This window comes from Salmo trutta, chromosome 24, assembly GCF_901001165.1.
Source record: "Salmo trutta chromosome 24, fSalTru1.1, whole genome shotgun sequence".
Taxonomy (NCBI): Eukaryota; Metazoa; Chordata; class Actinopteri; order Salmoniformes; family Salmonidae; genus Salmo; species Salmo trutta.
Window position 1 is genome coordinate 19,901,966 of NC_042980.1, and position 27,685 is coordinate 19,929,650.

A 27,685-nucleotide genomic window follows, 5' to 3' on the forward strand; every position below is an offset into this window, starting at 1 on the left:
CTGATGGCACTCATCTCGCACTCTATCACTTCGAATCCCCCTCTTCCTCTTTCCTCCCCATCAGGACTAGGGATAGAACATTTCAGAGCCCTCTGGCTCACCTGGTAACGTGATCAGTTTGCACCGATTCAGGTCAGATCATGTCAGGTAGAACTAGCGCTGAAGGTGGCCCACAGCCAGCAAGGTGTTACAAATACTAGATAGCCCGACAGAAGATCACACAGAGGCCAGATGAGCTAGTGATTTCAAAGAATTATTGTCAGAAAGAAAGTTGACAAAACTACTTGTGACAACATTTCTGCAGCGTCAAAGTTTTCACTTCACAAAACTGACACTCTATACTAAGCGCTAAAGACCACCGTGGTTCAACCATCCAGAACCATGTAGAACCAGACCCAGTCACATGGATGCTGGGTTCTTTTCACGTGCAAACAAACAGCCAGTTGATTGGCTATTGATCCAGTGTGAGACAGATTGTTAGCACAGTAAAGATACTGGTTCTGGAGTGGTTGGAGATCCATAGATCTGCATTAGGATGCAGTCAGAAGACCACAGAGTCCCTCAAGAGAGCATTATGCAAAGCCTTCGTTAAGCCATCGGATGGTGCAGTATGGCTGACCATGCTAGAATACCTGAGTGACTAATCATCAGTCAAAACGTGGCTGTTAGTTTGCTGTGGCCAACCTTAAATCAACCATTTTCTGTGGCATTGCAATAGTTAATGTGATGTCCAAAAGTATTTGGACAGTAACAATTATTTTGTTTGTTTTGGCTCTGTACTCCAGCAATTTGGATTTAAAATGATACAATGACTAGGTTGTAGTAGAGATGATCAGCTTTAATTTGAGGGTATTTTCATCGGGGTCAAAAATACAGTACTTTTTGTACATAGTGCCCCCATTTTATGGAAATAAAATAAAAGTATTTGGACAAATTCACTTATACAATTTATTCGGAAAGTATTTAGACCCCTTGACTTTTTCCACGTTGTTACAATACAGCCTTATTCTAAAATTGATTAAATATTTTTTCCCCCCCCATCACCAATCTACACAATACCCCATATTGTTGCAAATGTATAAAAAAAAAGAAAAGAAATATCACATTTAGATAAGTATTCAGACCCTTTACTCAGTACTTTGTTAAAGCGATTACAGCGTCGAGTCTTCTTGGGTATGACGCTACAAGCTTGGCACACCTGTATTTGGGGACTTTCTCCCATTCTTCTCTGCAGATCCTCTCAAGCTCTGTCAGGTTGGATGGGGAGCGTCACTGCAAAGCTATTTTCAGGTCTCTCCAGAGATGTTTGATCGGGTTCAAGTCCAGACTCTGGCTGGGCCACTCGAGGACATTGAGACTTGATCCGAAGCCACTCCTGTGTTGTCCTGGCTGTGTGTTTAGGGTCGTTGTCCTGTTGGAGGGTGAACCTTCGCCCCAGTCTGAGGTGCTGAGTGCTCTGGAGCAGGTTTTCATCAAGGATCTTTCTGTACTTTGCTCTGTTCATCTTTCCCTCGATCATGACTAGTCTCCCAGTCCCTGCCGCTGAAAAACATCCCCTCAGCATGATGCTGCCACCACCATGTTCAGACGTGACACTTGGCATTCAGGCAAAAGAGTTCAATCTTGGTTTCATCAGATCAGAGAATCTTGTTTCTCATGGTCAGAGTTCTTTAGGTGCCTTTTGGAAAACTCCAAGCGGGCTGTCATGTGCCTTTTACTCAGGTGTGGCTTCCATCTGGCCACTCTACCATAAAGACCTGATTGGTTGTCCTTCTGGAAGGTTCTCCCATCTCCACAGAGGAACTCTGGAGCTCTGTCAGTGTGACCATTGGGTTCTTGGTTACCTCCCTGACCAAGGCCCTTCTCCCCCGATTGCTCAGTTTGGCCGGGTGGCCAGCTCTAGGAAGAGTCTTGGTGGTAACAAACTTTTTCCATTTAAGAATGGTGGAGGCCACTGTGCTCTTGGGGACCTTCAATGCTGCAGAAATGTTTTGGTACCCTTCCCCTCATCTGTGCCTCGACACAATCCTGTCTCTGAGCTCTACGGACAATTCCTCCGACCTCATGGCTTGGTTTTTGCTCCGACTTCCACTGTCAACCATGGGACCTTATATAGAAAGGTGTGTGCCTTCCCAAATCATGTCCAATCAATTGAATTTCCCCACAGGTGGACTCCAATCAAGTTGTAGAAACATCTTAAGGATGATCAATGGAAACAGGATGCACCTGAGCTCAATTTCGAATCTCATAGCAAAGGGTCTGAATACTTATTTTTAATACATTTGCAAAAATATCTAAAAAACTGTTTTTGCTTTGTCATTAAGGGGCAATATGTGTAGATTGATGAAAAAATATAGAATTGAATCAATTTTAGAATAAGGCTGTAACGTAACAAAATGTGGAAAAAGTCAAAGTGTTCGAAGACTTCCCGAATGTACTGTATGTGTATTAAAGTAATAAAAAGTTGAGTATTTGATCCCATATTCTTAGCACACAATGACTACATCAAGCTTGTGACTCCACAAGACTTGGAATCATTGCAGTTTGTTTTGGTTGTATTTCAGATTATGTTGTGCCCAATTTAAATGAATGGTAAGTAATTATTGGTGGAGACACTTATTGTAAATAAGAAAATAATGTGTTTCAATCTGAACACTTGTACATTAATGTGGATGGTACCATTATTACAGATAAACCTGAATGAATCGTAAATAATGAGTGAGAAAGTTAGAGGCACAAAGATCATACCCCCAAGACATGGTAACCTTTTACCATAACAAGGGGAGGTTTGTGGGGGTATGATATTTATGCCTTTCCCACTCATCATTATTCATGATTCATTCATGATTATCCGTAATCATGGTAGCATGCACATATTCAGAAAAATATTATTTCCTTATTTACAATAAAAGTGACTAAAATAACACTACATTATTTACCATTGGGCACAACATAATCTGAAACACCTAAAATGGGGGGACTACGTACAAAAAGTGCTGTAATTTCTCAACAGTTATGGATGAAAATACCCTCAAATTAAAGCAGACAGACTGCACTTTAACCTCATATGGTATCGTTTCAAATCCAGGGTGCTGGAGTACAGAGCCAAAACAACAAAATGTGCCACTAGCCAAATACTTTTGGACCTCACTGTATGTGTGTGTACCACAATGACATGACAAAGTATAAGTCCAATATGCCTTTGTGTTTCTGACAAAGACATAAGATAAGGTCAAGAAAGTCATCATGCCTGGCTAATCATCGGCCTCTTTAGTTTTAAGGTCAACAGTCAAATGGCAGCCCCATGTGGGTTCAGTCTGTTCCGTTCTGGTATGTTCCATCTTCCACAGCACTACTGTATGCCCCCCCCAACCCCTCCCAGCTGACAATAGAATAACAACGCAGTCAGAGAGCATTGAGCACTGGGGGAGTTCCGCTTCAAGCCTACTGTCTCTACGGTTGTTGCTGAACCAACGATAAAGCTGGAAAAAGGCCTGTTCTCAGTAGGAGGTCAGATCCATTTGACTGGATGGCTGTTGTTTTTCCTACTGTGGGATGGGGTATCTGCAACACCACTGCTGCAACATGACTCCGTTACTATTAAAAGCCCTAGTTTCCTCTCGAGAGGGAGAGAGAGAGTTTGAGGCCAAGCTTCCTGTGATGAGAGTCAGCTGGGAGTCCACTGCATCAGTATGGTGATTACATGGTCATTTAGCATCACTATGCTATGTGGCGGACGTGTGAGCCGTGGTTTCCCAGTACCCTCTGACACACATCCCACAATTCCCTCCGCACAAAGACTTGATGTTCAGTCGGCATGCCACAAAGCTACAGAGTCAGGGGAGACCAAGAGATTGGACACTCCTCACAAATGCCACGGCCCTCACGTTGAGAACCACAAACTGTGGACGTCACACTCGGCAGGGGCTTGCGAGAGGCAGCTGGGACAACTACTGTGCATATCTGTGTTAGTGTGAGGGAGTATGTAGAGTACATGAGCCCCTGCTCCTTTTAAGTTCCTTGGCGTCCACATCACTAAGAATTGAACATGGTCCACACACACCCGCATAATCGTGAAGAGGGCATGACAGCACCTCTTCCCCCTCAGGAAGCTGAAAATATTTCTCATGGTCCCTTGGATCCTCAAAAAGTTCTACAGCTGCACCATCGACAGCATCTCGACTGGCTGCATCACCGCTTGGTATGGCAAGTGTACCGTCCTTGACCTCAAAGTGCTAGAGGGTGGTGCGTACTGCCATTATGCTGCAATAGTTTGTGTCGGGGGTCTAGGGTCAGTCTGTTATGTCTGGAGTATTTCTCCTGTCTTATCAGGTGTCCTGTGTGAATTGAAGTATGCTCTCTCTAATTCTCGCTCTCTCCCTCTCCTCCCGGAGAACCTGAGCCCTGGGACCATGCCTCAGGACTACCTGGCCTGATGACTCTTTGCTGTGCCCAGTCCACCTGGTCGCGCTGCTGCTCCAGTTTCAACTGTTCTGCCTGCGGCTATGGAACCCTGACCTGTTCACTGGACGTGCTACCTTGTTCCGGACCTGCTGTTTTCGACTCTCTCTAACGCTGAATGCTCGGCTATGAAAAGCCAACTGACATTTACTCCGGAGGTGCTGACCCGTTGCACACTCTACAACCACTGTGTGGTTATTATTATTTGACCCTGCTGGTCATCTATGAACGTTTGAACAGCTTGGCCATGTACTGTTATAATCTCAACCCGGCACAGCCAGAAGACTGGCCACTTCAAAGAGCCTGGTTCCGCTCTAGGTTTCCTCCTAGGTTCCTGCCTTTCTAGGGAGTTTTTCCTAGCCACAGTGCTTCTACATCTGCATTGCTTGCTGTTTGGGGTTTTAGGCTGGGTTTCTGTATAGCACTCTGTGACATCAGCTGATGTAAAAAGGTCTTTCTAAATAAATTTGATTGTTTGATCCAGGACCTCTATATCAGGCGTTGTCAGAGGAAGGCCCGGAAAATTGCCAAAGTCTCCAGCCAAACAAGCAATAGACTTCACTCTGCTAACATCTGAAAACAGCACCGGAGCATCGGCTATTGGACCAACAGGCTCCGAGACAGCTTCTACCCCCAAGCCATAAGACAGCTAAGTAGTCATAAGACTGCTAAATGGTTAATTAAATGGTTACCCAGACTATCTGCACTGCCTCTATGCACACTCACAAGAATATATGTCTATACACACTCACTACATAGACACAATAACAAAACTCACACAAATTCACTACATTCGCATGCAAGCACGCACACACACGAATACCGACATCACAAACACAAGCACTTTTACACTCACCATATCCTGCTGCTACTCTGTTCTTTATTTTTAATCTTATTATTATCCATCCTTGAAGCATAGTAACTTTACCCTGCTTTCATGTACATACCTATCTCTAATATATTGATCTGGTACAACCTGTATATAGCTACATTTTTGTGTATTTTATTCCTGTGTTACTGTGTTACTGTGTGTGTGTGTGTGTGTGTGTGTATATATACATTTATATCTGAAGTTTACATACACCTTAGCCAAATACATTTAAACTCAGTTTTTCACAATTACTGAAATTTAGTCCTAGTAAAAATTCCCCGTCTTAGGTCAGTTAGGATCACCACTTTATTTTAAGAACGTGAAATGTCAGAATAATAGTGGAGAATGATTTATTTAAGCTTTTATTTCTTTCATCACATTCCCAATGGGTCAGAAGTTTACATACACTCAATTAGTATTTGGTAGCATTGCCTTTCAATTGTTTAACTTGGGTCAAACGTTTTGGGTAGCCTTCCACAAGCTTCCCACAATAAGTTGGGTGAATTTTGGCCCATTCCTCCTGACAGAGCTGGTGTAACTGAGTCAGGTTTGTAGGCCTCCTTGCTCGCACACACCTTTTCAGTTCTGCCCACAGATTTTCTATAGGGTTGAGGTCAGGGCTTTGTGATGGCCACTCCAATACCTTGACTTCGTTGTCCTTAAGCCATTTTGCCACAACTTTGGAAGTATGCTTGGGGTCATTGTCCATTTGGAAGACCCATTTGCGACCAAGCTTTAACATCCTGACTGATGTCTTGAGATGTTGCTTCAATATATCCACATAATTTTCCTATCTCATGATGCCATCTATTTTGTGAAGTGCACCAGTCCCTCCTGCAGCAAAGCACACCCACAACACAATGCTGGCACCCCCGTGCTTCACGGTTGGGATGGTGTTCTTCGGCTTCCAAGCCTCTCCATTTTTCCTCCAAACATACTGATGGTCATTATGGCCAAACAGTTCAATTTTTGGTTTCATCAGACCAGAGGACATTTCTCGACAAAGTACGCTCTTTGTCCCCAAGTGCAATTGCAAACTGTAGTCTAGCTTTTTTATAGCGGTTTTGGAGCTGTGGCTTCTTCCTTGCTGAGCGGCCTTTCAGGGTATGTTGACATAGGACTCGTTTTACTGTGGATATAGATACTTTTTTTTACCCGTTTCCTCCAGCATCTTCACAGGGTCCTTTGCTGTTGTTCTGGGATTGATTTGCAATGCTACCAAATACTAATTGAGTGTATGTAAACTTCTGACCCACTGGGAATAAAAGCTGAAAGAAATAATTCTCTCTACTATTACTCTGACATTTCACGTTCTTAAAATAAAGTGGTGATCCTAACTGACCTAAGACAGGGAATTTTTACTAGGATTAAATGTCAGGAATTGTGAAAAACTGAGTTTAAATGTATTTGGCTAAGGTGTATGTAAACTTCCGACTTCAACTGTACACACACACACACACACACACACGAGTTTGGGGTCACTTAGAAATGTTTTTGAAAGAAAAGCACATTTTTTGTCTATTAAAATAACACCAAATTGATCAGAAATACAGTGTAGACATTGTTAAATGTTGTAAATGACTATTGTAGCTGGAAACGGCAGATTTTTATGGAATATCTACATAGGAGTACAGAGGCCCATTATCAGTAACCATCACTACTGTGTTCCAATGGCACGTTGTGTTAGCTAATTCAAGTTTATCATTTTAAAAAGGCTAATTGATCATTAGAAAACCCTTTTGCAATTATGTTAGCACAGCTGAAAACTGTTGTCCTGATTAAAGAAGCAATAAAACTGTCCTTCTTTAGACTAGTTGAGTATCTGGAGCATCAGCATTTGTGGGTTCAATTACAGGCTCAAAACGGCCAGAAACAAAGAACTTTCTTCTGAAACTCAACAGTCTATTCTTGTTCTGAGAAATGAAGGCTATTCCATGCGAGAAATTGCCAAGAAACTGAAGATCTCGTACAACGCTGTGTACTACTCCCTTCACAGAACAGTGCAAACGGGCTCTAACCAGAATAGAAAGAGGACTGGGAGGCCCCGGTGCACAACTGAGCAAGAGGACAAGTACATTAGAGTGTCTAGTTTGTGAAACAGATGCCTCACAAGTCCACAACTGACAGCTTCATTAAATAGTACCGGCAAAACACCAGTTTCATCGTCAACGGTGAAGAGGCGAATCCGGGATGCTGGCCTTCTAGGCAGAGTTTCTCTGTCCAGTGTCTGTGTTCTTTTGCCCATCTTAATCTGTTATTTTTATTGGCCAGTCTGAGATATGGCTTTTTCTTTGCAACTCTGACTAGAAGGCCAGCATCCCGGAGTCGCCTCTTCACTGTTGACATTGACTGGTGTTTTGCGGGTACTATTTAATGTCAAAGTGGAATTATGTTTTTAGAGATTTTTACACATTAAAAATGAAACTCGGAAATATCTTGAGGCAATAAGTATTCAACCCTTTTGTTATGGGAAGACAAAAGTTCAGGAGTAGACATTTGCTTAACAAGTAACATAATAAGTTGCATGGACTATGTGCAATAACAGCGTTCATCATGATTTTTGAATGACTACCTCATCTCTGTACCCCACACATACAATTATCTGTAAGGTCGAGCAGTGACTTTCAAACAGATTCAACCACAAAGACCAAGGATGTTTTCCAATGCCTCGCAAAGAAGGGCAACATTTAAAAAAATAAAAAAGGTAGATATTGAATATCCCTTTGAACATGGTGAAGTTATTAATTACACTTTGGATGGTGTATCAATCACCCAGTCACTACAAAGATAGACATCCTTCCTAACTCAGTGGCCGGAGAGGAAGGAAACTGCTCAGGGATTTCACCATGAGGCCAATGGTGACTTAAACAGTTACAGAGTTTAATGGCTGTGATAGGAGAAAAATGAGGATGGATCCACAAAAGAAGGAAGCTTATACAGAGTAAAAAATATTCCACAACATGCATCCAGTTTGCAACAAGGCACTAAAGTAATACTGCAAAAAATGTGGCAAAGCAAGTACATTTTTGTCCTGATTTCAAAGTGTTATGTTTAGGGCAAATCCAATACATCTATATTTTCAAGCATAGTGGTGGCTGAATCATGTTATGGGTTATGCTTGTAATCAAAGGACTGGGGAGTTACAGGGGAAAAATAAACCTTTAAGCAGGACAATAACCTAAAACACATGGCCAAATATACACTGGAGTTGTTTACCAATAGTGGCCTAGTTACAGTTTTGAGTTAAATCGGCTTGAAAATCTATGGCAAGATTTGAAAATGGCTGTCTAGCAATGCTCAACAACCAATTTGACATGGCTTGAATAATTTTTTTTTTAAAGAATAATGCTCAAATATTTTACAATTCAGGTGTGCAAAGCTCTTAGGGACTTACCCAGAAAGACTCAGAGCTGTCATCACTGCCAAAGGAGATTCTAACATGTATGGACACAGGGGGTTGAATATTTATGTAAATGACCCATTTCTGTATTTCATTTTCAATAAATTAGCAAAATTGTCTAAAAACATGTTTTCACTTTGTCATTATGGCGTATTGTGTGTCGATGGGTGAGAAAAAAATATTTTTAATACATTTTTAATTCAGGCTGTAATACTGAAAGCACTGTAGGTGCAGTGATACTATCAAGGGGAACCTGTTACAGTAGTGTATTAATGGAAACTTAACTAAAGGTGGTCTGACACAGGGCTTCCCAAACTGTGGGTTATACAATCAGGCCCCCATTGATTTTGTTATAATGTTGAGCATAAGAACACAACATTAGCCATGTCAAAATGCGTACAATTCCCGGAAATTAACGTAAAAACATCAATATTTTCTCTCAGCTCCACGGCAAAATGTATAGAATTGCAGGAAATTCGCTTTAAAACAACAACATTCTCTCTCCGCTGCAAAGATGATATTTTTTACTTATTATTTGGTCTGTTGATGTTTTTTTCACCGCTCAACCATTATGGTGGGTCGACTCAAAAGACAGCTCAATTGTTGGGTCACGAAGCAAAAAAGTTTGGGAACCACTGTTCTAACACAAGAGGATTTCTTTCTCCCTTCCTTATATTTTAACTCACCTTTGCAAAAAAAACAGCTCAGTGTAGTTATGGCAATGACATGTTTCCCTGAGTGTTTGGAAGCCCACTGTGTCCACTACTCTCTCTGTAATTGGTCGGAATGGCTCCTATGAACAACAACCTTAAGGCGTCTGCATACTAGGTTTTGTTTGCTCCTAGCAGAACTTGGCAAGGCAAAGTGAACGTCAGTGCCTCTCATAGTAACTTAAATAACCTTTGCTTGAAAAACAAAAAGGTCCCTCGAAACGCCATAGCCAGTACACACTTCGTCAAAATTATCAATCTGTAATTATTTTAAGGAGAAGAAGAAGGGAAAGGAAGAGGAGGAAAAGAAGAAGGGAGAAGGAGAAGAAAGGAGGAGAAAGAAGGAGGAGAAAATAAAGAAAATTAAAAAAGAAAAAGGAAGAAAAAGGAAGAACAAAAAGCAGAATGAAAAGGAGGACGGAAGGAAGAAGACTGAAGGAGGAGAGATTACAAGAGGTTTCCCTTTTAACTGTGGATTCATTGTCAGAGTAGAGAACACAATTTTGTGACTCAAAATGGGTCAAAATTCTACAAAGATCCAGGAAAAAAAAGACCTTGTGCATTTCAGGTAAAATTACAACCCAATGTTTATATCCCAGGACAAATTAGCTAGCAACACCAAGCTAGGTAAATGTCCATGAATGTTTGTGTTTCGACTTGTCCCCAAATTAATATAGTCGATTCACAGTTCGTTTTGATATTTCAACCTGCATGTCCTGATCGCGTCTGGTGTAAACTAACAAAATCAACATGTGCGCGTGGCCGGTGCAGTCAGCATGTTAGAAGGAACATTGCTCAGGACTGAAGAGACCAGAGGAAACCATCCATTGAAATCAATACTTCCTGTAGGTCTTGCCTTGTCTCCTCTCCGACATTAGTTTGGCCAATTCCTTCCTTCACTTTTATGTTCCGCTAGCCCAGTCTGGGTTTTTGGTGTGTGAAACCAACCAGAGTGACCATGTTACACTCCACTCTACACAGGCGGAGAGGGTGTGATGAAGACTGTGCAGATATCGACCCGCTGCGAGTGGCAAACAGTAATGAGGCATCAGGCATGATCTTAAATGTAAACCACAGCCCTGCTGTTGACATACTAAGCTGCTCTTGCTCTCTGAAGTTTAGCATACACTGTCTGTCTGGGGACTGGGGAGTACTGCAAGCCCCAGCCGAGCACCACTTGGGAGGGAGTGTGAGAGGTCCCAGAGAGGTCTGTCTCCTGCCGGGCATGGATAGCCCAGGCAGAATGAGACACAGCGTGAATCACAAATGGCACCCTATTCTCTATATAGGGCACTATATAGTGAGACAGACCAGCACAGTACCCAGTGGTTCCGAACGAAGTGTTCATTAGTGAGTTCTACAGAATAGCCCCACATTCCACTTCTAGAGCTTTCAGACCTTCTAAACACGTCCTACTTACTGATGCCCATGTAAGGTCATGGACAGGACATAGGGAAGATGACCTCCCTCCAGGTGGGCTGGTTGGTGTTACCTTATCGCGCAGATGATGCTCGGCCGCGTCGATGTTCAATGGGTCATCGAAGTTCAGTAGATCCTGAATGAAATAGAAAATGAGCTTGAGTCAGCAAAAGTTTACTAAAAACAGTTTCAGATAAACTAAAACCCACTAACCCAGATGAAAACAACAAACGTAACAGTCAGGCAAATGTTGTTGTCTGATACTAACAGCCACTGGCAGTATGCAATGTCACCCTGGATTTAAGTTAAAAGACAAAGTAATGTAATTAGCCGGTTGCCGTAGAGACGGTGTGCGTGGCGGGCGAGGCGCGGTGTGTTATTAAGGAGATAAAATGGCGGCTAGGCCTGTGTGTAGAGCGCCTCACTTCCTGATTAAGAGCTAAGCCTCAGGGCATGACTGAGCATCAGGCTGCATCATCATTGTGGGAAGCAGCCAGGAGAGGAGCGAAAGAGATGCTATCAACCCAATCAACAACAGTCGCTTACAGGAACACTTAACACGCTTCATTCTCCTTACTTACCTGCTTTCTCCTCAATGTTTACAGAAAATGCTTGGGGAATTGCTCGGAAAAACGGGTTTGTATGGTTTTATACATAAAATAGATAGGCTTTACAGTAACAACTCAGTCTATACCTGTTGTCATAAGAATAGAAACACATTTTAACATACAATGCATTCGGAAAGTATTCAGACCCCTTGACTTTTTTCCCATTTTGTTACGTTATAGCCTTATTCTAAAATGGATGAAATTGGGTTTTTGTCATCATCAATCTACACAAAAGCTGTTGTTTTTTTTTGAATTTTGTGCAAAAACATTCAAACTGAAATATCACATTTACATAAGTATTCAGACCCTTTACTTAGTACTTTGTTGAACCATATTTGGCAGTGATTACAGCATCGACTCTTCTTGGGTATGACGCTACAAGCTTGGCACAGCTGTATTTGGGGAGTTTCTCGCATTCTTCTCTGTAGATCCTCTCAAGCTCTGTCAGGTTGGATGGGGAGCGTTGCTGCACAACTATTTTCAGGTCTCTCCAGTGATGTGCGACCGGGCTCTAACTGGGCCACTCAAGGACATTGAGACTTGTCCCGAAGCCACTCCTGCGTTGTCTTGACTGTGTGCTTAGGGTCGTTGACCTGCTGGAAGGTGAACCTTCGCTCCAGTCCGAGGTCCTGAGCACTCTGGAGCAGGTTTTCATCAAGGATCTCTGTACTTTGCTCCGTTCATCTTTCCCCTCGATCCTGACTTGTCTCCCAGTCCCTGCCGCTGAAAAACATCTGCGCAGCATGATGCTGCCACCACCATGCTTCACCGTAGGGATGGTGCCAGATTTCATCCAGATGTGACGCTTGGCATTCAGGATAAAGTGTTCAATCTTGGTTTCATCAGAACAGAGAACCTGTCGTTCTGCCCCTGAACAAGGTAGTTAACCCACTGTTCCTAGGCAGCCATTGTAAATAAGAATTTGTTCTTAAATGACTTGCCTAGTTAAAGAAAGGTTAAATAAATAAATAAAAACAAAATGGTCTGAGAGTCTTTAGGTGCCTTTTGGCAAACTCCAAGCAGGCTGTCGTGTACTGAGGAGTGGCTTCCATCTGTCCACTCTACCATAAAGTGCTGCAGAGATGGTTGTCATTCTGGAAGGTTCTCCCATCTCCACAAAGGAACTCTAGAGCTCTGTCAGAGTGACCTCCCTGACCAAGTCCCTATATTGAATTTACTACAGGTGGACTCCAAGCTGTGGAAACACCTCAAGGATGATCAATGGAAACAGGATGAACTTGAGCTCAATTTCGAGTCTCATAGCAAAGGGTCTGAATACTTATGTAAATAAGGTATTTGTTGTTTTATCTTTAAATGTGCAAAAATGTATGGTTTCCGTCGTGTCTTTATTGTGTGTAGATTGCTGAGGATTTTTTTTTTTGTTACTTAATCCATTTTAAAATAAGGCTGCAACGTAACAAAAATTTGGAAAAAGTCAAGGGGTCTGAATACTTTCCGAAGGTACTGTAGATGTGATATGGTTTTGATAAAAAAAAAGGTACTTACGGTAAACAAGGAGTTCAATCCCCAGACTACATCCTGAAAGACACAGAAGCAACAGACAAAACATCAGCAGACATCCATAGCTCATCATAGTTTTATGTCCCATTAAAAGTCAAACTAAAACCAGTCAGTAACAACCGGGCCAATCGGTAAGCATTTGTGAGCCAACAAATTAACACAAACAAAATCGTTGAATGCCCTAATTGGATATCATCTGATTAGCTCTATTGTATCTAATGAAGATGGAACCTTTTCTGATTATCCAAGTGGTTTGCCTCTGGGAATGTATTAGGCAAATATCCTTGATGATTAAAACACTGAAGAACGGTATGATGGGTATTCATTAACATATATATTTTGAGGATATTAAAAAGAGGACACTGGCTCTGTTAATTGAGCATCTCCGTCTTCGCAAAGGGTGTGTTAATTCACGAATCATTAAACATAACGAGATGCCGACGGGCGACGTGTAAACAATAACCCTTACAAAATAGTTCTTAATGTACTAATGTATGCTAGCTTCACTTAGAGGACGTCAGTGTGGACATTCAACTCTATTCCCCTGCCAACTGATAATGCCATAGACCTGTCCCACAGAGGTTTAATACGTATTGACACATTCTGGAGAATAAATGAACTGAAGAGGGGGAAAAAACATGTTTTTGTTTTCTATTTAGTTGTCAGTTGGCTATGAGCTGAGATTGATGAGGAAAATAATGATCCAAAGCCCTGTCCAGTTCCAAATGTATTTGTTTGAGTAACAGGGTTAAAATAAGGACACTCCTCAGGGAATGAAAGGGTCAAATATAGCGTACTCCATAGGAAGTCATAAGGTTAACTCAAGAACACTCAGTTAAATCAAGTACACCTCAGGGAGTGATGTATGGGATCAATATCATGCCAAATGTATTGTGAACACACAGCATGCATTTTGTATTTGTGTATCATGATCTGTACAAATAAGTACCAATGCACAAATGTAAATCACTATCCAAACAAACACCTTATGATTTGCAAATCGATATATTGCATTTTTTATAACTGCAGATATGCAGGTCATTTCCAAGGGTCTTAAGTAAAATGACTGCCATAAAGATTTGCACATAGGAGAGATAAGCGCAAAACAAGACAGATATGGAAAACCTGCAACTCCATATTTGGAAGCGCTTAGGTCACCTGACTATTGGCAGGGATTTGACAACAAGAAAAAGAAAGTTCTCACGCGCAGAAAGCGATTTCTATAAATCACTGGTGGCCTCTCGTTCGGCCATGTTGATGCCTGCCTTTCAAGGCTGCAGAAATTATAGTATGGTAACCATAATATGTTAACCACTATGTCCAAGGTAAATAATTGAAACCCTAGCCCTATATTACTCTATATTTGCAACACTATTGCAGTGTACACCCATTCATCGCCCAAATAGTTGAATTAGCTGGCCTGTGTGATAGCACCACTAAATTAATAGATTCTCTTAAGTCTCAACTTCTTCGAAAAATAATTAAGCACACAGGACACCTACTTCGACATTGGCCCCTTTCAACCTTGATGAAAATTGGCCCTCTGTGATCAAGGAACATTTTAAAAGATATTTGAGGTGGGTTCTGGTGAGAGAAACCAAAATCGCATTGGCCAGGACACAAACAGTCAGTGTGTGTCACATATGAACAATGACCTGTTTCCATCACGGACCCTCAAGAGCTCTTGGCTGTGGCAGGAGCTGGTGCCGAGACAGGCTGCTGTTGATAGGGAGGCTGAGAAGGCTGGGCCCGCTGGATGGCAGTCAGCAGAGAGGGAAACCAGATACACGTGTCCATCTTCACATGAAATTAATGACCTTAAGTGACTGATTGGATGACTATTAAGGATGATCTGAACGGTGCCTCACTAAGGGCTTTTGCAACGGGAACAGGGACAACATAAGGGTAATAGAATGCCACAGCTGGGACAGAGGAGTGTTGGCAGCTGTGTTGGTCTGATCTCATATCCTACACCTCCCCTCTCCCTTTTGCATGCCTCTCCTGGGGAAACAGTTAGAGGCCTCAGGAATACTTATGTCTCCTTAATGCTCATCATCTGTGCAACATGAGACAGCAGCTGGATTATAATCACGTACAATGTATGACATTGTATCACACAAGCCAGCTAATTCAACTATTTTTATTTTTTTTCCACTCATTTTTTTCTCCCCAATTTCGTGGTATCCAATTGGTAGTAGTTACAGTCTTGTCTCGTTGCTGCAACTCCCATTCGGACTCGGGAGAGGCGAAGGTCGAGAGCCATGCGTCCTCCGAAACACAACCCAACCAAGCCGCACTGCTTCTTGAACCCGGAAGCCAGCCGCACCAATGTGTCGGAGGAATCACCGTAAACCTGGCGACCGTGTCAGCGTGCACTGCGCCCAGCCCGCAACAGGAGGCAAGGACATCCCTGCCGGCCAAACCCACCCTAACGACGCTGGGCCAATTGTGCGCCGCCCCATGGGCCTCCCGGTCGCGGCCAGCTGCGACAGAGCCTGGACTCGAACCCAGAATCTCTAGTGGCACAGCATTGCAGTGCCTTAGACCACTGCGCCACTCGGGAGGACCCAATTCAACTATTTGTTGCAAATATAGAGTAATCTAAGGATAGGGTTTCAATTATTTACGTTGGACATAGTGGTTAACATATTATGGTTACCACACTATAACTTCTGCAGCCTTGAAAGGCAGCATCAACATGGTCGAGAGGCTGCCAGCGATTTATAGAAATCGTTTTCTACGGGTAGAAATCTTTTTCAATGAATGCAAGTCCTTTCTACGCGTGAGAACATTTTTTCAACGACTAAAATGTGTTTTCTACGCGTGAGAACTTTTATTTTTCTTGTTGTCAAATCTCTGCCAAAAGTCAGGTGACTTAAGTGCTTCCAAATATGGAGTTGCAGGTTTGCCATATCTGTCATGTTTGTGCTTATCTCTCCTATGTGCAGATTTTTATGGCAGTCATTTTACTTAAGACCCTTGGAAATTACCTGTATATCTGCAGTTAACACTTTTTTTATGCAATATTTCGATTTACAAATACAAATCAAAAGGTGTTCATGGATAGTGAATTGCATTTATGGATAGTGATTTACATTTGTGGATTGGTACTTATTTGTACAGATCATAATACACGAATACAAAATGCATGCTGTGTGTTCACAATGCATTTGGCATGATATTGATGAGGTTAAACCAAAGACATTCAATGCATTGAAGGGGAGGATGAGAATGAGAGGCTCATTAGAATAAGGAAACAGTACTGTTAATGGATACCAACCATAACAGGGATTTCTAATGGTAGTAGCTACACATTGAAAATCAGATATATGCCTTGCAGAAAACAAAGGTGATGGGCCCAATTTGCTCTTATCACTTTGCCATTTCATTATAAAACAAAGGGTGGTCCCATCAAAAAATAGAAGACAATTGATTGCAAGTGAAGAAATAAAACGTTCTTGGAATAAAAAAATATTATCCTGGGCTGTGATACAAACTGCAGTGCTGGCAGAGGCCATGATTGACAGTTGGTGGATTTGCATTTAAATGAAATATAGTCAATACCTTTCTCTACAGGACCTGCCCTCTATTTTAATGATCTTATATCTCCATACGGTTGATCCCCATCTGGGATATATATATTTTTTAAAGAAGGTCCAGCTCTTGACCTTCAAATTACTACTGTGCATAATTAGCCTGATGTTTAAATTCCTTACAAATATCTGACTTGATTCTAATACAGGACCCACAGCTTGATGTAGACCATGATAAATAACAATACACAGAAGTAGTGGCCTATGACTTGTTAACAATGCACCATCCATCAGATAGCCTACCGTATCCGTTTTGAATGATGAATAAGAGAACCAACAACACACATTAACAAACAGGAAGATAGTCACCAGTCATTGCTCTTCCTCTGTTCTTGTTATTTCTAAGGTGATATCCTACAGGGAAACTAACCCGCAAAAGGCTCCATAACACCAAAAAGTTGAGGGCTATGGGACTTATCCAACAACTATATTAACTAGATGTTACAAGCCTTCCCTTGCCTGTGATTGCACTTAGTCTTCCTGTACCATTCACTTTGGGAATCTGGACTCTCCGCTGGTTTAAGGGGGCCTGGAGTTCTGGATACTATATGTAGACATATGTATCAGATCTGACTGCAACTACTAAAGAGCACTAACAAAGCGATAAGGATAACATAACCACTTGCATAAGCCAAAGGAGTCTATTTTTGAGTGAATAGTGAGACTGTGGGAGAAATTGTGGAGGAGGAAGAACTGAGGTTATGAAAGAGAAATGAGAACATGTAATATTGGCAGAAGTAAGTGTTGGGCATGTGAGTAGTGAATAGGATGGATAGACAAATTCTGAAAAACTATTTTTGTCAGGCAGGCTGCCGCTCCAAAATGAGTCAAGCATGGTTTGTTTGTGTGTGAGTGTAAAATAAATAGCTAAATGTGTGTGTATGCCTATGTTTATCTATTTGCACAGATGTTGTGCGTCTGAGTGACTGTGTGCGTGTGTACAGTCAGTGACGTAAAGTGCTTAAGTTAAACTACTTTTAGGTACTACTTAGGTCGTTTTTTTGGGTATCTGTACTTAACCATTTATATTTTTCACAACTTTTACTCCACTACATTCCTAAAGAAAATAATGTACTTTTCACATTTTCCCTGACACCCAAAAGTACTCGTTACATTTCGAAAGCTTAGCAGGACAGGAAAAAGGTCTAATTCACACAGTAATCAAGAGAACATCCCTGATCATCCCTACAGCCTCTGATCTGGCAGACTCACTAAACACAAATGCTTCGTTTGTAAATTATGTCTTAGTGTTGAACTGTGCCCCTGGCTATCCGTAAATTAAAAAAAACAAGAAAATCGTGGTCTGGTTTGCTTAATATTACACATTTTAAATTATTTATTTCTAATTTTACTTTTGATACTTAAGTACATTTTAAACCAAATACTTTTAGACTTTTACTCAAGTAGTAATTTACTGGGTGACTTTCACTTGAGTCATTTTATTTGAAGATATCTTTACTTTCACTCAAGTATGACAATTTGATACCTTTTTTCGCCACTGTGTACAGTGACTTCAGAAAGTAATCATACCCCTTGACTTACTCAACATTTTGTTGTTACAGCTTGAGTTGAAAATGGATTACATAGATTTTATTCTCACCCATCTACACACAATACCCCATAATGAGAATGTGACCACATGTATTTAGACATTTCTGAAAAACGTATTGAAAATAAAATACGGAAATCTCATTTACAGTGCATTCGGAAAGTATTCAGACCCCTTGACTTTTTCCACATTTGGTTACATTACAGCCTTATCCTAAAACAAATTAAATAAAAATCCTCATAAATCTACACACAATAACAAAGCAAAAAAGCCGTTTTACATTTTTACAAATGTATAGTTGAAGTCGGAGGTTTACATACACCTTAGCCAAATACATTTAAACTCAGTTTTCACAATTCCTGACTTTTAATCCTAGTAAAAATTCACTGTCTTAGGTCAGTTAGGATCATCACTTTATTTTAAGAATGTGAAATGTCAGAATAATAGAAGAATGATTTAATTCAGCTTTTATTTCTTTCATCACATTCCAGTGGGTCAGAAGTTTACATACACTCAATTAGTATTTGGTAGCATTGCCTTTAAATTGTTTAACTTGGGTCAAACGTTTGGGTAGTCTTCCACAAGCTTCCCACAATAAGTTGGGTGAGTTTTGGCCCATTCCTCCTGACAGAGCTGGTGTAACTGAGTCAGGTTTGTAGGCCTCCTTGCTCGCACACGCTTTATCAGTTCTGCCCACAAATGTTCTATATGATTGAGGTCGGGGCTTTGTGATGGCCACTCCAACACCTTGACTTTGTTGTCCTTAAGCCATTTTGCCACAACTTTGGAAGTATGCTTGGGGTCATTGTCCATTTGGAAGACCCATTTGCAACCAAGCTTTAACTTCCTGACTGATGTCTTGAGATGTTGCTTCAATATATCCACATCATTTGATGTCATCTATTTTGTGAAGTGCACCAGTCTCTCCTGCAGCAAAGCACCCCCACATCATGATGCTGCCACCCCGTGCTTCACGGTTGGGATGGTGTTCTTCGGCTTGCAAGCATCCCCCTTTTTCCTCCAAGCATAACGATAGTCATTACGGCCAAACAGTTCTATTTTTGTTTCATCAGACCAGAGGACATTTCTCCAAAAAGTACTATCTTTGTACCCATGTGTAGTTGCAAACCGTAGTCTGGCTTTTTTATGGCGGTTTTGGAGCAGTGGCTACTTCCTTGCTGAGCGGCGGCCTTTCAGGTCACGTTGATATAGGACTCGTTTAACTGTGGCTATAGATACTTTTGTACCCGTTTCCTCCAGCATCTTCACAAGGTCCTTTTGCTGTTGTTCTGGGATTGATTTGCACTTTTCGCACCAAAGTATGTTCATCTCTAGGAGACAGAACGCGTCTCCTTCCTGAGCGGTATGATGGCTGCGTGGTGCCATGATGTTTATACTGTGTACTATTGTTTGTACAGATGAACGTGGTACTTTCAGGTGTTTGGAAATTGCTCCCAATGATGAACCAGATTTGTGGAGGTCTATAATTTTTTTTCTGAGGTCTTGGCTGATTTCTTTTTGATTTTCCCATGAAGTCAAGCAAAGAGGCACTGAGTTTGAAGGTAGGCCTTGAAATACATCCACAGGTACACCTCCAATTGACTCAAATGATTTCAATTAACCTATCAGAAGCTTCTAAAGCCATGACATAATTTTCTGGAATTTTCCAAGCTGTTTAAAAAGGCACAGTCAACTTAGTTTATGTACTGGAATTGTGATACAGTGAATTATAAGTGAAATAATTTGTCTGTAAACAATTGTTGGAAAAATTACTTGTGTCATGCACAAAGTAGATGTCCTAACCGACTTGCCAAAACTATAGATTGTTAACAAGAAATTTGTGGAGTGGTTGAAAAAACGAGTTTTAATGACTGCAACTTAAGTGTATAAACTTCCGACCAACTGTATATACAAAATTAAAAACAAATACCTTATTTACATAACTATTCAGACCCTTTGCTATGAGACTTGAAATTGAGCTCAGGTGTATCCTGTTTCTATTGATCATCCTTGAGAGTTTCTACAATTTGATCGGAGTCCACCTGTGGTAAATCCAATTGATTGGACATGATTTGGAAAGGCACACACCTGTCTATATAAGGTCCCACGGTTGACAGTGCATGTCAGAGCAAAATCTAAGCCACGAGGTCGAAGGAATTGTCCGTAGAGCTCCGAGACAGGATTGTGTCGTGGCACAGATCTTGGGAAGGGTACCAAAAAAAAGTATTGAAAGTCCAAGAGCACAGTGGTATCTATCATTGGGAAATGTAAAAAAAATATGTAACTATGCAGACCTGCCTAGACCTGGCTGTAAAACCAAACTGAGCAACCAGGCAAGAAGGACCTTGAACAGGGTGATCAAGAACCCAATGACCACTCTGACAGAACTACAGAGTTCCTTGGCTGAGATGGGAGAAACTGCCAGAAGGACAACAATCTCCACAGCTCTTTACCAATCTTGGGCCGGATTCACAAAACCTTCTTAAGAAGAAATTTCTTCTAAACTGCAATTTTTTCTTAAGTCTATAGTTAAGAAGAAAGTTAAGCAAAGTTGCTATTTCTCAATAAAGTTATTGGAAATGTTCTTAAGGTTTTGCCTAAGTTTCTTCCTAAGAAAAAAAAGTTAAGAAATGGGATTCTTAAAAAATAATGCTTTAGGATTTCTTCTCGGAAATGTACTTAACATTAGGACAGCTAAACCCTTGTCTTGAGACGAATGGATACTTTTGTAACCATGAATGTTTTCTTGCACCACAGAAACAGTTGGTTACCGGATATTTAAATACAGCAAGAACACAAATTGAACATGCATTATCTAGATAGCTAGTAATTAACAATATATTACAATATTCTAGAAGTGTTAAATAGCTAGTGCTATCTCGTCAATTTGCAAAGAAAAACTTGGCTAACGTTAACGTTGTTAGCCATTTTGGCTATAATGTCTTTACACGTCAGCTAGCTAACGCAGCTCACTAACTTACCAGTCGCGCAGTCCCTCTACCACCATTGCCATGATGGACGTCACCTTCTCCTCCAGCTGGTCCACATGAATGGTCTCTCAGCTCCCTTCTTAGCAGCCGACTTGATGTCGGACCACTTCTTTTTACGGCGTTACTGTCCCTTGCCGTACCCCTGACGGCAGAGACAGACTCGGCAACTCACCCATCCTTTCTTTTTGGTCTCTGCAGTGACCCCGCAGTTATCAAGTCTCCCCAACAGCAACCTTTTCCTTGCTGATATTTCCTCCTTCACTTCAAAATCTTTTCTTGGTTATGCATTTTTTATTTTGATATAGCTAGTCTGATTGCTATGTGTGAAAAATAATGAAATAACCAAATCCAATCATCCCTGTCACATAGGGTTATTTATTGGTTTCAAGCACGTCACTAATGTCAATGCCACATAAGAAGATATTTACGAAGCTCCTAAGAAAACTACAAATTCCTAAGAACATTTTCAGGAATTGCATTTACGAACTCTTATGAACTTCTTACGTTTATTCGTAAGTAATGTTTTGTGAATCCGGCCCCTGTGCTTTATTGGAGAGTGGCCAGACGGAAGCCACTCCTGAGAAAAAGGCACGACAGTACACCAGGAGTTTACAAAAAGGCACGTGAAAGACTTTGACTATAAGGCAAAAGATTATGTGGTCTGATGAGAGTAAAATTTAACTCTTTGGCCTGAATGCAAAGCGCTATATATCTGGAGAGAAAAAAACGGACACAGCTCATTACCTGTCGAACACCATCCCTACCGTGAAGCATGGTGGTGGCAGCATCATGCTATGGGGATGCTTTTCAGAGGCAGGGACACGGAGACTGGTCAGGATAGAGGTAGCAATGAATGGAGCCAAATGCAGGCAAATCCTTGATGAGAAGCTGCTTCAGAGTACAAATGACGATAGACTGGGCCCAAGATTTTACGTTCCAAGAGGATAATGACCCCAAACATACAGCCAAAACAATGCTAGAATAGCTTCAGAACAAGAAAGTTCTAGAGCGGGCCAGACAAAGCCCAGTCTTGAATCCCATTGAAAATCCATGGAAAGACTTGAAGATTGCTGTTCCCCGCAGCTCACCATCTAATTTAACAGAGGTTGAGAAAATATGCAAGGAAGAATGATTAAAAAAAATCCCAAATACAGATGCGCAAAGCTGATACAAACATACCGAAGACCACTAAAAGCCACCTAAGGTGCTTCTACAAAGAAATTACTCTGGGGTGTAATTACTTATGTAAATGAGATAGGTCTGTATTTCATTTACAAACATTTCTAAAAACATGTTTTTACTTTGTCATTGTGGGGTATTGTGTGTAGATGGGTGAGAAAAACATTGAATCCATTTTGAATTCAGGCTGTAACAACATAATGTGGAATAAGTCAAGGGGTATGAATACTTTCGGAAGGCACTGTGTGTGTGTGTGTGCGTGCGCTGCCTGGTCGAGGAGGGGAAAGGTGACAGTAGCTGTGTGGGTTGGAGCTGTGCTGCACAGGAGAGGTGACAGCGAAGAGGGACAGTGTCACCCTCTCCACAACAACACACTTATCATAGAGAATGCCCCGGGCCAACTTCTACAATACAAAAAAAGCTTCCATTTTTTATTTTTTTTATCTGCTCTTTTCTAGATTTAGTTTGATCTTCATTTAAAGCAACCTGGTAGGACTGCAAAGTAACAATATACACTTCTTCTGTCTACCGCAACTACCTGATAAAATGTGTATGTCGCTCTAGTGAAATCAATTTCTCATCATTCTTTGGCACACATATGAGAGGGAGTACAAGGCGGTGGTCAAGGGTAAAACTCTCACCCAAACACAATCAAGTCCCTATCTCACACACACCCTACTCTCTTTACAGTGTGTAGGCTGGATTAAACATTTTACCCTAGTCTGTCAGACGTTTGAGTTCTGGGTCACAGAACAAAGTCAAATCTCACAGTAGACTACAGGTTCAGAGGGAGGGCCAGTGATCCACACTGTATTGATTGGTGGGGGACAGGAGGAGGCTGGGAGAGTGGTGCAGAGAGTAGCAGGAAAAAGTGCTGGACAGAGGGAGATAGCAGGGAGATCAACAGAGGTATAAACTCCCAACAGTGCACCCGAGGCTAGGGTTAGGATGTACTGTATGGATGAACAGTCTGAGGGCTTTATTATACAAAATCTGGTAACCTGGATGTTCCAAAACAGCTCTTGCTTGGATTAACCTACCCAAAAAGACAGTGTGTGTGTGTGTGTCATCCAGCACCCCCTCTCTCCCCCACAGTGGTTAAAACAGTCAGGTGCAGTCCTCTCATGCACTCTGTGCTCATCGACAAGGGACGGAGGATATTGGCCTGTCAATAACTAGGGATGTGACAAATGTACAATTTGTCTTAACATTTAAACTGGCATTTTTTTCCCTGTTTAACTCATAAGACTCTAAGCCTTGTCTAAGCAGGGGGATGGGGGGGTATACTAAGCTATATGGAATTGTTTTAAGAAGGTCATACCTAAGATCATTTTGCTATTTGATTTGGAATTTTAAGACCCCTTGAAGTTAAAAACAGTTTGGACACACCTACTCATTCAAGGATTTTTCTTTATTTATACAATTTTCTACATTGTAGAATAATGGTGAAGACATCAAAACTATGAAATAACACATTTGGAATCATGTAGTAACCATAAAAAGTGTTAAACAAATTTATTATTTTAGATTTTAGATTCTTCAAAGCTGATGACAGCTTTGCACACTCTTTTGACAGAGGCCTGTGGGCGTTCTAGACAATACAACCATGAACGTGTTTGTGAGAGTCTCTCACCTTTCCACAAAGGGGTAATATTAGTGTGTTGACCAAACTGTTCAGATACTATAGACAGAAGTTGGCAGATCAGCAGTACCGAGTCCCAAGACGCTTGTGGGGGTCGTAGAGCAAAAACCGCAAAAAACATTGTGTTCGTGAGAGTCTCGCCCATAGAGGGGTCAATAGAGGGATCGTAATATTTTGTAGGCCAAACCATTCAGATGCTACAGACGATTTTGTGACAAGATCTATTTTCGGGATGTCTCATGGTCTGACAAACACCATTCTAACTCGGTCACCTTTCACTGCCGACGTGGAAGCACGTTGCATCCAATGCAAAAAACATTATAGGGATTGATTTATTATGGCGATTAGATTACCGCGGGGGTGTGGACATTGATGTGAGGGGGTTAAAACGATAAATCATAAAATGACATGTGAATTCACAATGCAGATATGGTCCCGAGTATGACCGCTAGGGCGTGATGCAGTTCAATCTACTGCAGTCCTGGCTACCAAACAGCGCTCATCTTGCTGCCCCCCCCCCCCCCCATCCACTCAGCAACGATGGTGATTAATGATGCTTTTGGGTTCTCTGCTGCCTCTCCTCCATGTTCTCAATGGTCAGTACATGGGACTTCATGTCCCACTTCTCATCAATGTGATGGCTCGTTGCAGTGATGTATGACAGCGTGTTCATAGACGTCCAACAATCTGTTAACGCCACGTATGGTGTTTGAGAGCTCGCACTTTGTACTTGCAGACCAATCATAGTACAATTTCTCCACCCGGGACATCACGTAGCATCTTGTAGTCTGGTTCTAGATATGCCATCAGCGCCCATTGAAGCCGACATGCTCTACCATTGACAATGGCTGCATATCAACTGCAATCATTTCTGTAATCAGCGCTGTGATTTTCTCACTCCATCCTTTATCGCACTTGTTTGTGTGAAAAGCCTGTCTAACGTCTGTTGTTGGGGGGGCCTGCGCTGCTGCCAGAAATGGTTTGGGTTCCATGGTGCCTCCCTTTCAGATGGCTAAGCTACCACTGTAGCTCAATTCCACCTCGCAAAGTTTGCATTTCACCATCTTTTCATTTAAGTTATCTAAGTATTGCCATACAGGACATCGCTGCCGTCACTTCCCTGTCTCACTCTCTGCCATTATTACTGTTAAAGATATGGAACGTGTAGAGTGCTTTATATCCGTGGAAAATCATTTGAAATATGCATATCTCCTCCTACCATTACAGCGTTGTTGCGTTTGGGTGGCAGGTAGCCTAGTGGTTAGAGCGTTGGACTAGTAACCGAAAGGTTGCAAGATTGAATCCCCGAGCTGACAGGGTGAAAATCTGTCGTTCTGCCCCTGAACAAGGCAGTTAACCTACTGTTCCTAGGCCGTCATTGAAAATAAGAATTTGTTCTTAACTGACTTGCCTAGTTAAATAAAAGGTAAAATAAAAATAAAAAAAAGGTTTTCCCTTTATGATGATGATCTGGACCTGTTAGTTGTAGATTTGTGTTTACCAAACTGTGATTTTAATTGTGTAAAAAATAAAATACACCAAAAGTTATTTTCGGTTAGAGATTTTTCTCTAAAAGTTAAAGATCCCAATTCAGTTTAAATGTTCACACCCCTAGTCAATACACTGATTAAGCAGGAGGCTAAGTGGCCAGCAGATCCTGGGGCCATCGAAGGACAGGAACACTAGAATTAATTACACCTGCAGATAGAGCCATGGGCTATTTGTCTGTCTGTAATCGTGCAAGGTTAGGAACTGTGGTCTGCAGAGCACAGCCAATAGTCAGGGAACAGGTTTAAGAAATGTTTGAGCTCTGCCTTAAAGTAACTATCCAGTGTAAATCTCACTTTTAAAACTCATACCCAAATAATTTTGTTGACTCATCCTATACTGATGTGTCCAAGGCATAAATTGGAGGGGGGGAAAAAACACACTTCAAAAACCCCACCTCAAATGTGCATTTCAAATTTCACATGCCTCTGATGAGACATTTAATGGAAAAATAATGAAAATGGCATAGTGCCAAAATGACTCATGTTTTGGCCTGTATTGTTTGTCACAGACGGAAGACAGGACAGAGAAAAGGAGGGAAGAAGACAGGAGAGGAAATTCAGACTTCCTCATCGCTCTAGGATACAAAAACTGATAACTCTGTTGATAGCCTTGTGTTTGAGATAAGACTTTCAGAGGCTGGAGTTATTCTCTCCACTGATTAAATCAATTGATTGGCCATGGGTCACCGCCTAAGGCTGGAATGATAGTCTCTTTTATTTCGCTCCAGGTTGCACAGACCGATGGGTCAATTGGATGAAAAGCCTTTAGGAAACGTGGAATTAAAGATTTGAATGGAGCAGGGGATGCAGTGCACTCAGAAAGTATTCAGACCCCTTGACCTTTTCCACATTTTATTATGTTACATCCTTATTCTAAAATGGATTAAATCCTATTTTTCCCTCATTAATCTACACACAATACTCCATAATGACAAAGCAAAAACTGTTTTATTGAAATGTTTGCACATTTATATAAAAAAAAGAAATATAACATTTACATAAGTATTCCACCCCTTTACTCAGTACTTTGTTGAAGCACCTTTGGCAGCGATAACAGCCACGAGTCTTCCTGGGTATGACGCTATGAGTTTGGCACACCTGTATATGGGGAGTTTCTCTCATTCTTCTCTGCAGATCCCTTCAAGCTCTGTCAGGTTAGATGGGGAGTGTTGCTGCACAGCTATTTTCAGGTCTCTCCAGAGATGTTCGATCGGGTTCAAGTTCTGCACCGTCTTTGGCGTGTTGTGTGACTTTGGGGTGACATCGTCTGAACTATTTGTCACATTGAAGATAAATGATTGGAAAGCAGCTTGCATTGCGTTTCTTGTATTTTCATCTAGCTAATCTCAGAGGGTGATTACACTCTTCCAGTCTCGCTGTGACATTTTGTGCTGGGATATTTGGGCCAAAACATATCTTGAGGAGGGCTGAACCTGAAAGATTTGAAATGAGCACGCATTGCGTCCCTGTTATTTTCATCTAGCTAATCTCGCAGGCTGATCACACTCACCCAGTCTCACTGTGACATTATGTTCTATAATATTTTGAGGGGACTGAATCTAATAAACACAACATTGTCAGAGACTCGCAACAACATATGCACAGGCAAAGTTGAAACTCTATGCAGGCTAACAAAATGCTTTCCCAGCATTTCAATAGACTCGCATGATTTGCTAGAGTAGGAGCTTGGGAACATAAGGACTGGGATAGTTCCTTCTCATCTTGGTCTAATGTCTACCCTGTGAGAAAGACAGAGCGAGCGAGAATGAGATGTACCAAAATCTATTATAGCTGCCAACACCTTAGGTGCTGAGCGAGTGTCTAACTCATTGATCCAGAGCCCTCCTGAATCCTCTTACTGGCAGCTAATAGACAGCTTGTTCCTACGGGCCACGTACTGGTAGCTAATAGACAGCTTGTTCCTACGGGCCATGTACTGGTAGCTAATAGACAGCTTGTTCCCACGGGCCACGTACTGGTAGCTAATAGACAGCTTGCTCCTACGGGCCACGTACTGGTAGCTAATGGACAGCTTGTTCCTACGGGCCGAGTACTGGTAGCTAATGGACAGCTTGTTCCTACGGGCCACGTACTGGTAGCTAATGGACAGCTTGTTCCTATGGGCCAGCTACTGGTAGCTAATAGAGAGCTTGTTCCTATGGGCCAGCTACTGGTAGCTAATAGAGAGCTTG

The 27,685-nt window shown here is 41.6% G+C and overlaps 1 protein-coding gene across 4 annotated transcripts in view; it reads right to left on the reverse strand.

The window, feature by feature from the left end:
* Positions 1–27,685, reverse strand: part of LOC115160881 (NEDD8-conjugating enzyme UBE2F) — a 96,609-nt gene that overhangs the window by 5,389 nt on the left and 63,535 nt on the right. For all 4 annotated transcript variants that reach the window (XM_029711381.1, XM_029711379.1, XM_029711380.1 and 1 more), the window contains 2 exons: positions 12,976–13,008; positions 10,935–10,997 (listed from right to left, as the gene is read on the reverse strand). In XM_029711381.1, the coding sequence (XP_029567241.1) occupies positions 10,935–10,997; positions 12,976–13,008 (96 nt within the window). The remainder of the gene's footprint in view (positions 1–10,934; positions 10,998–12,975; positions 13,009–27,685) is intronic.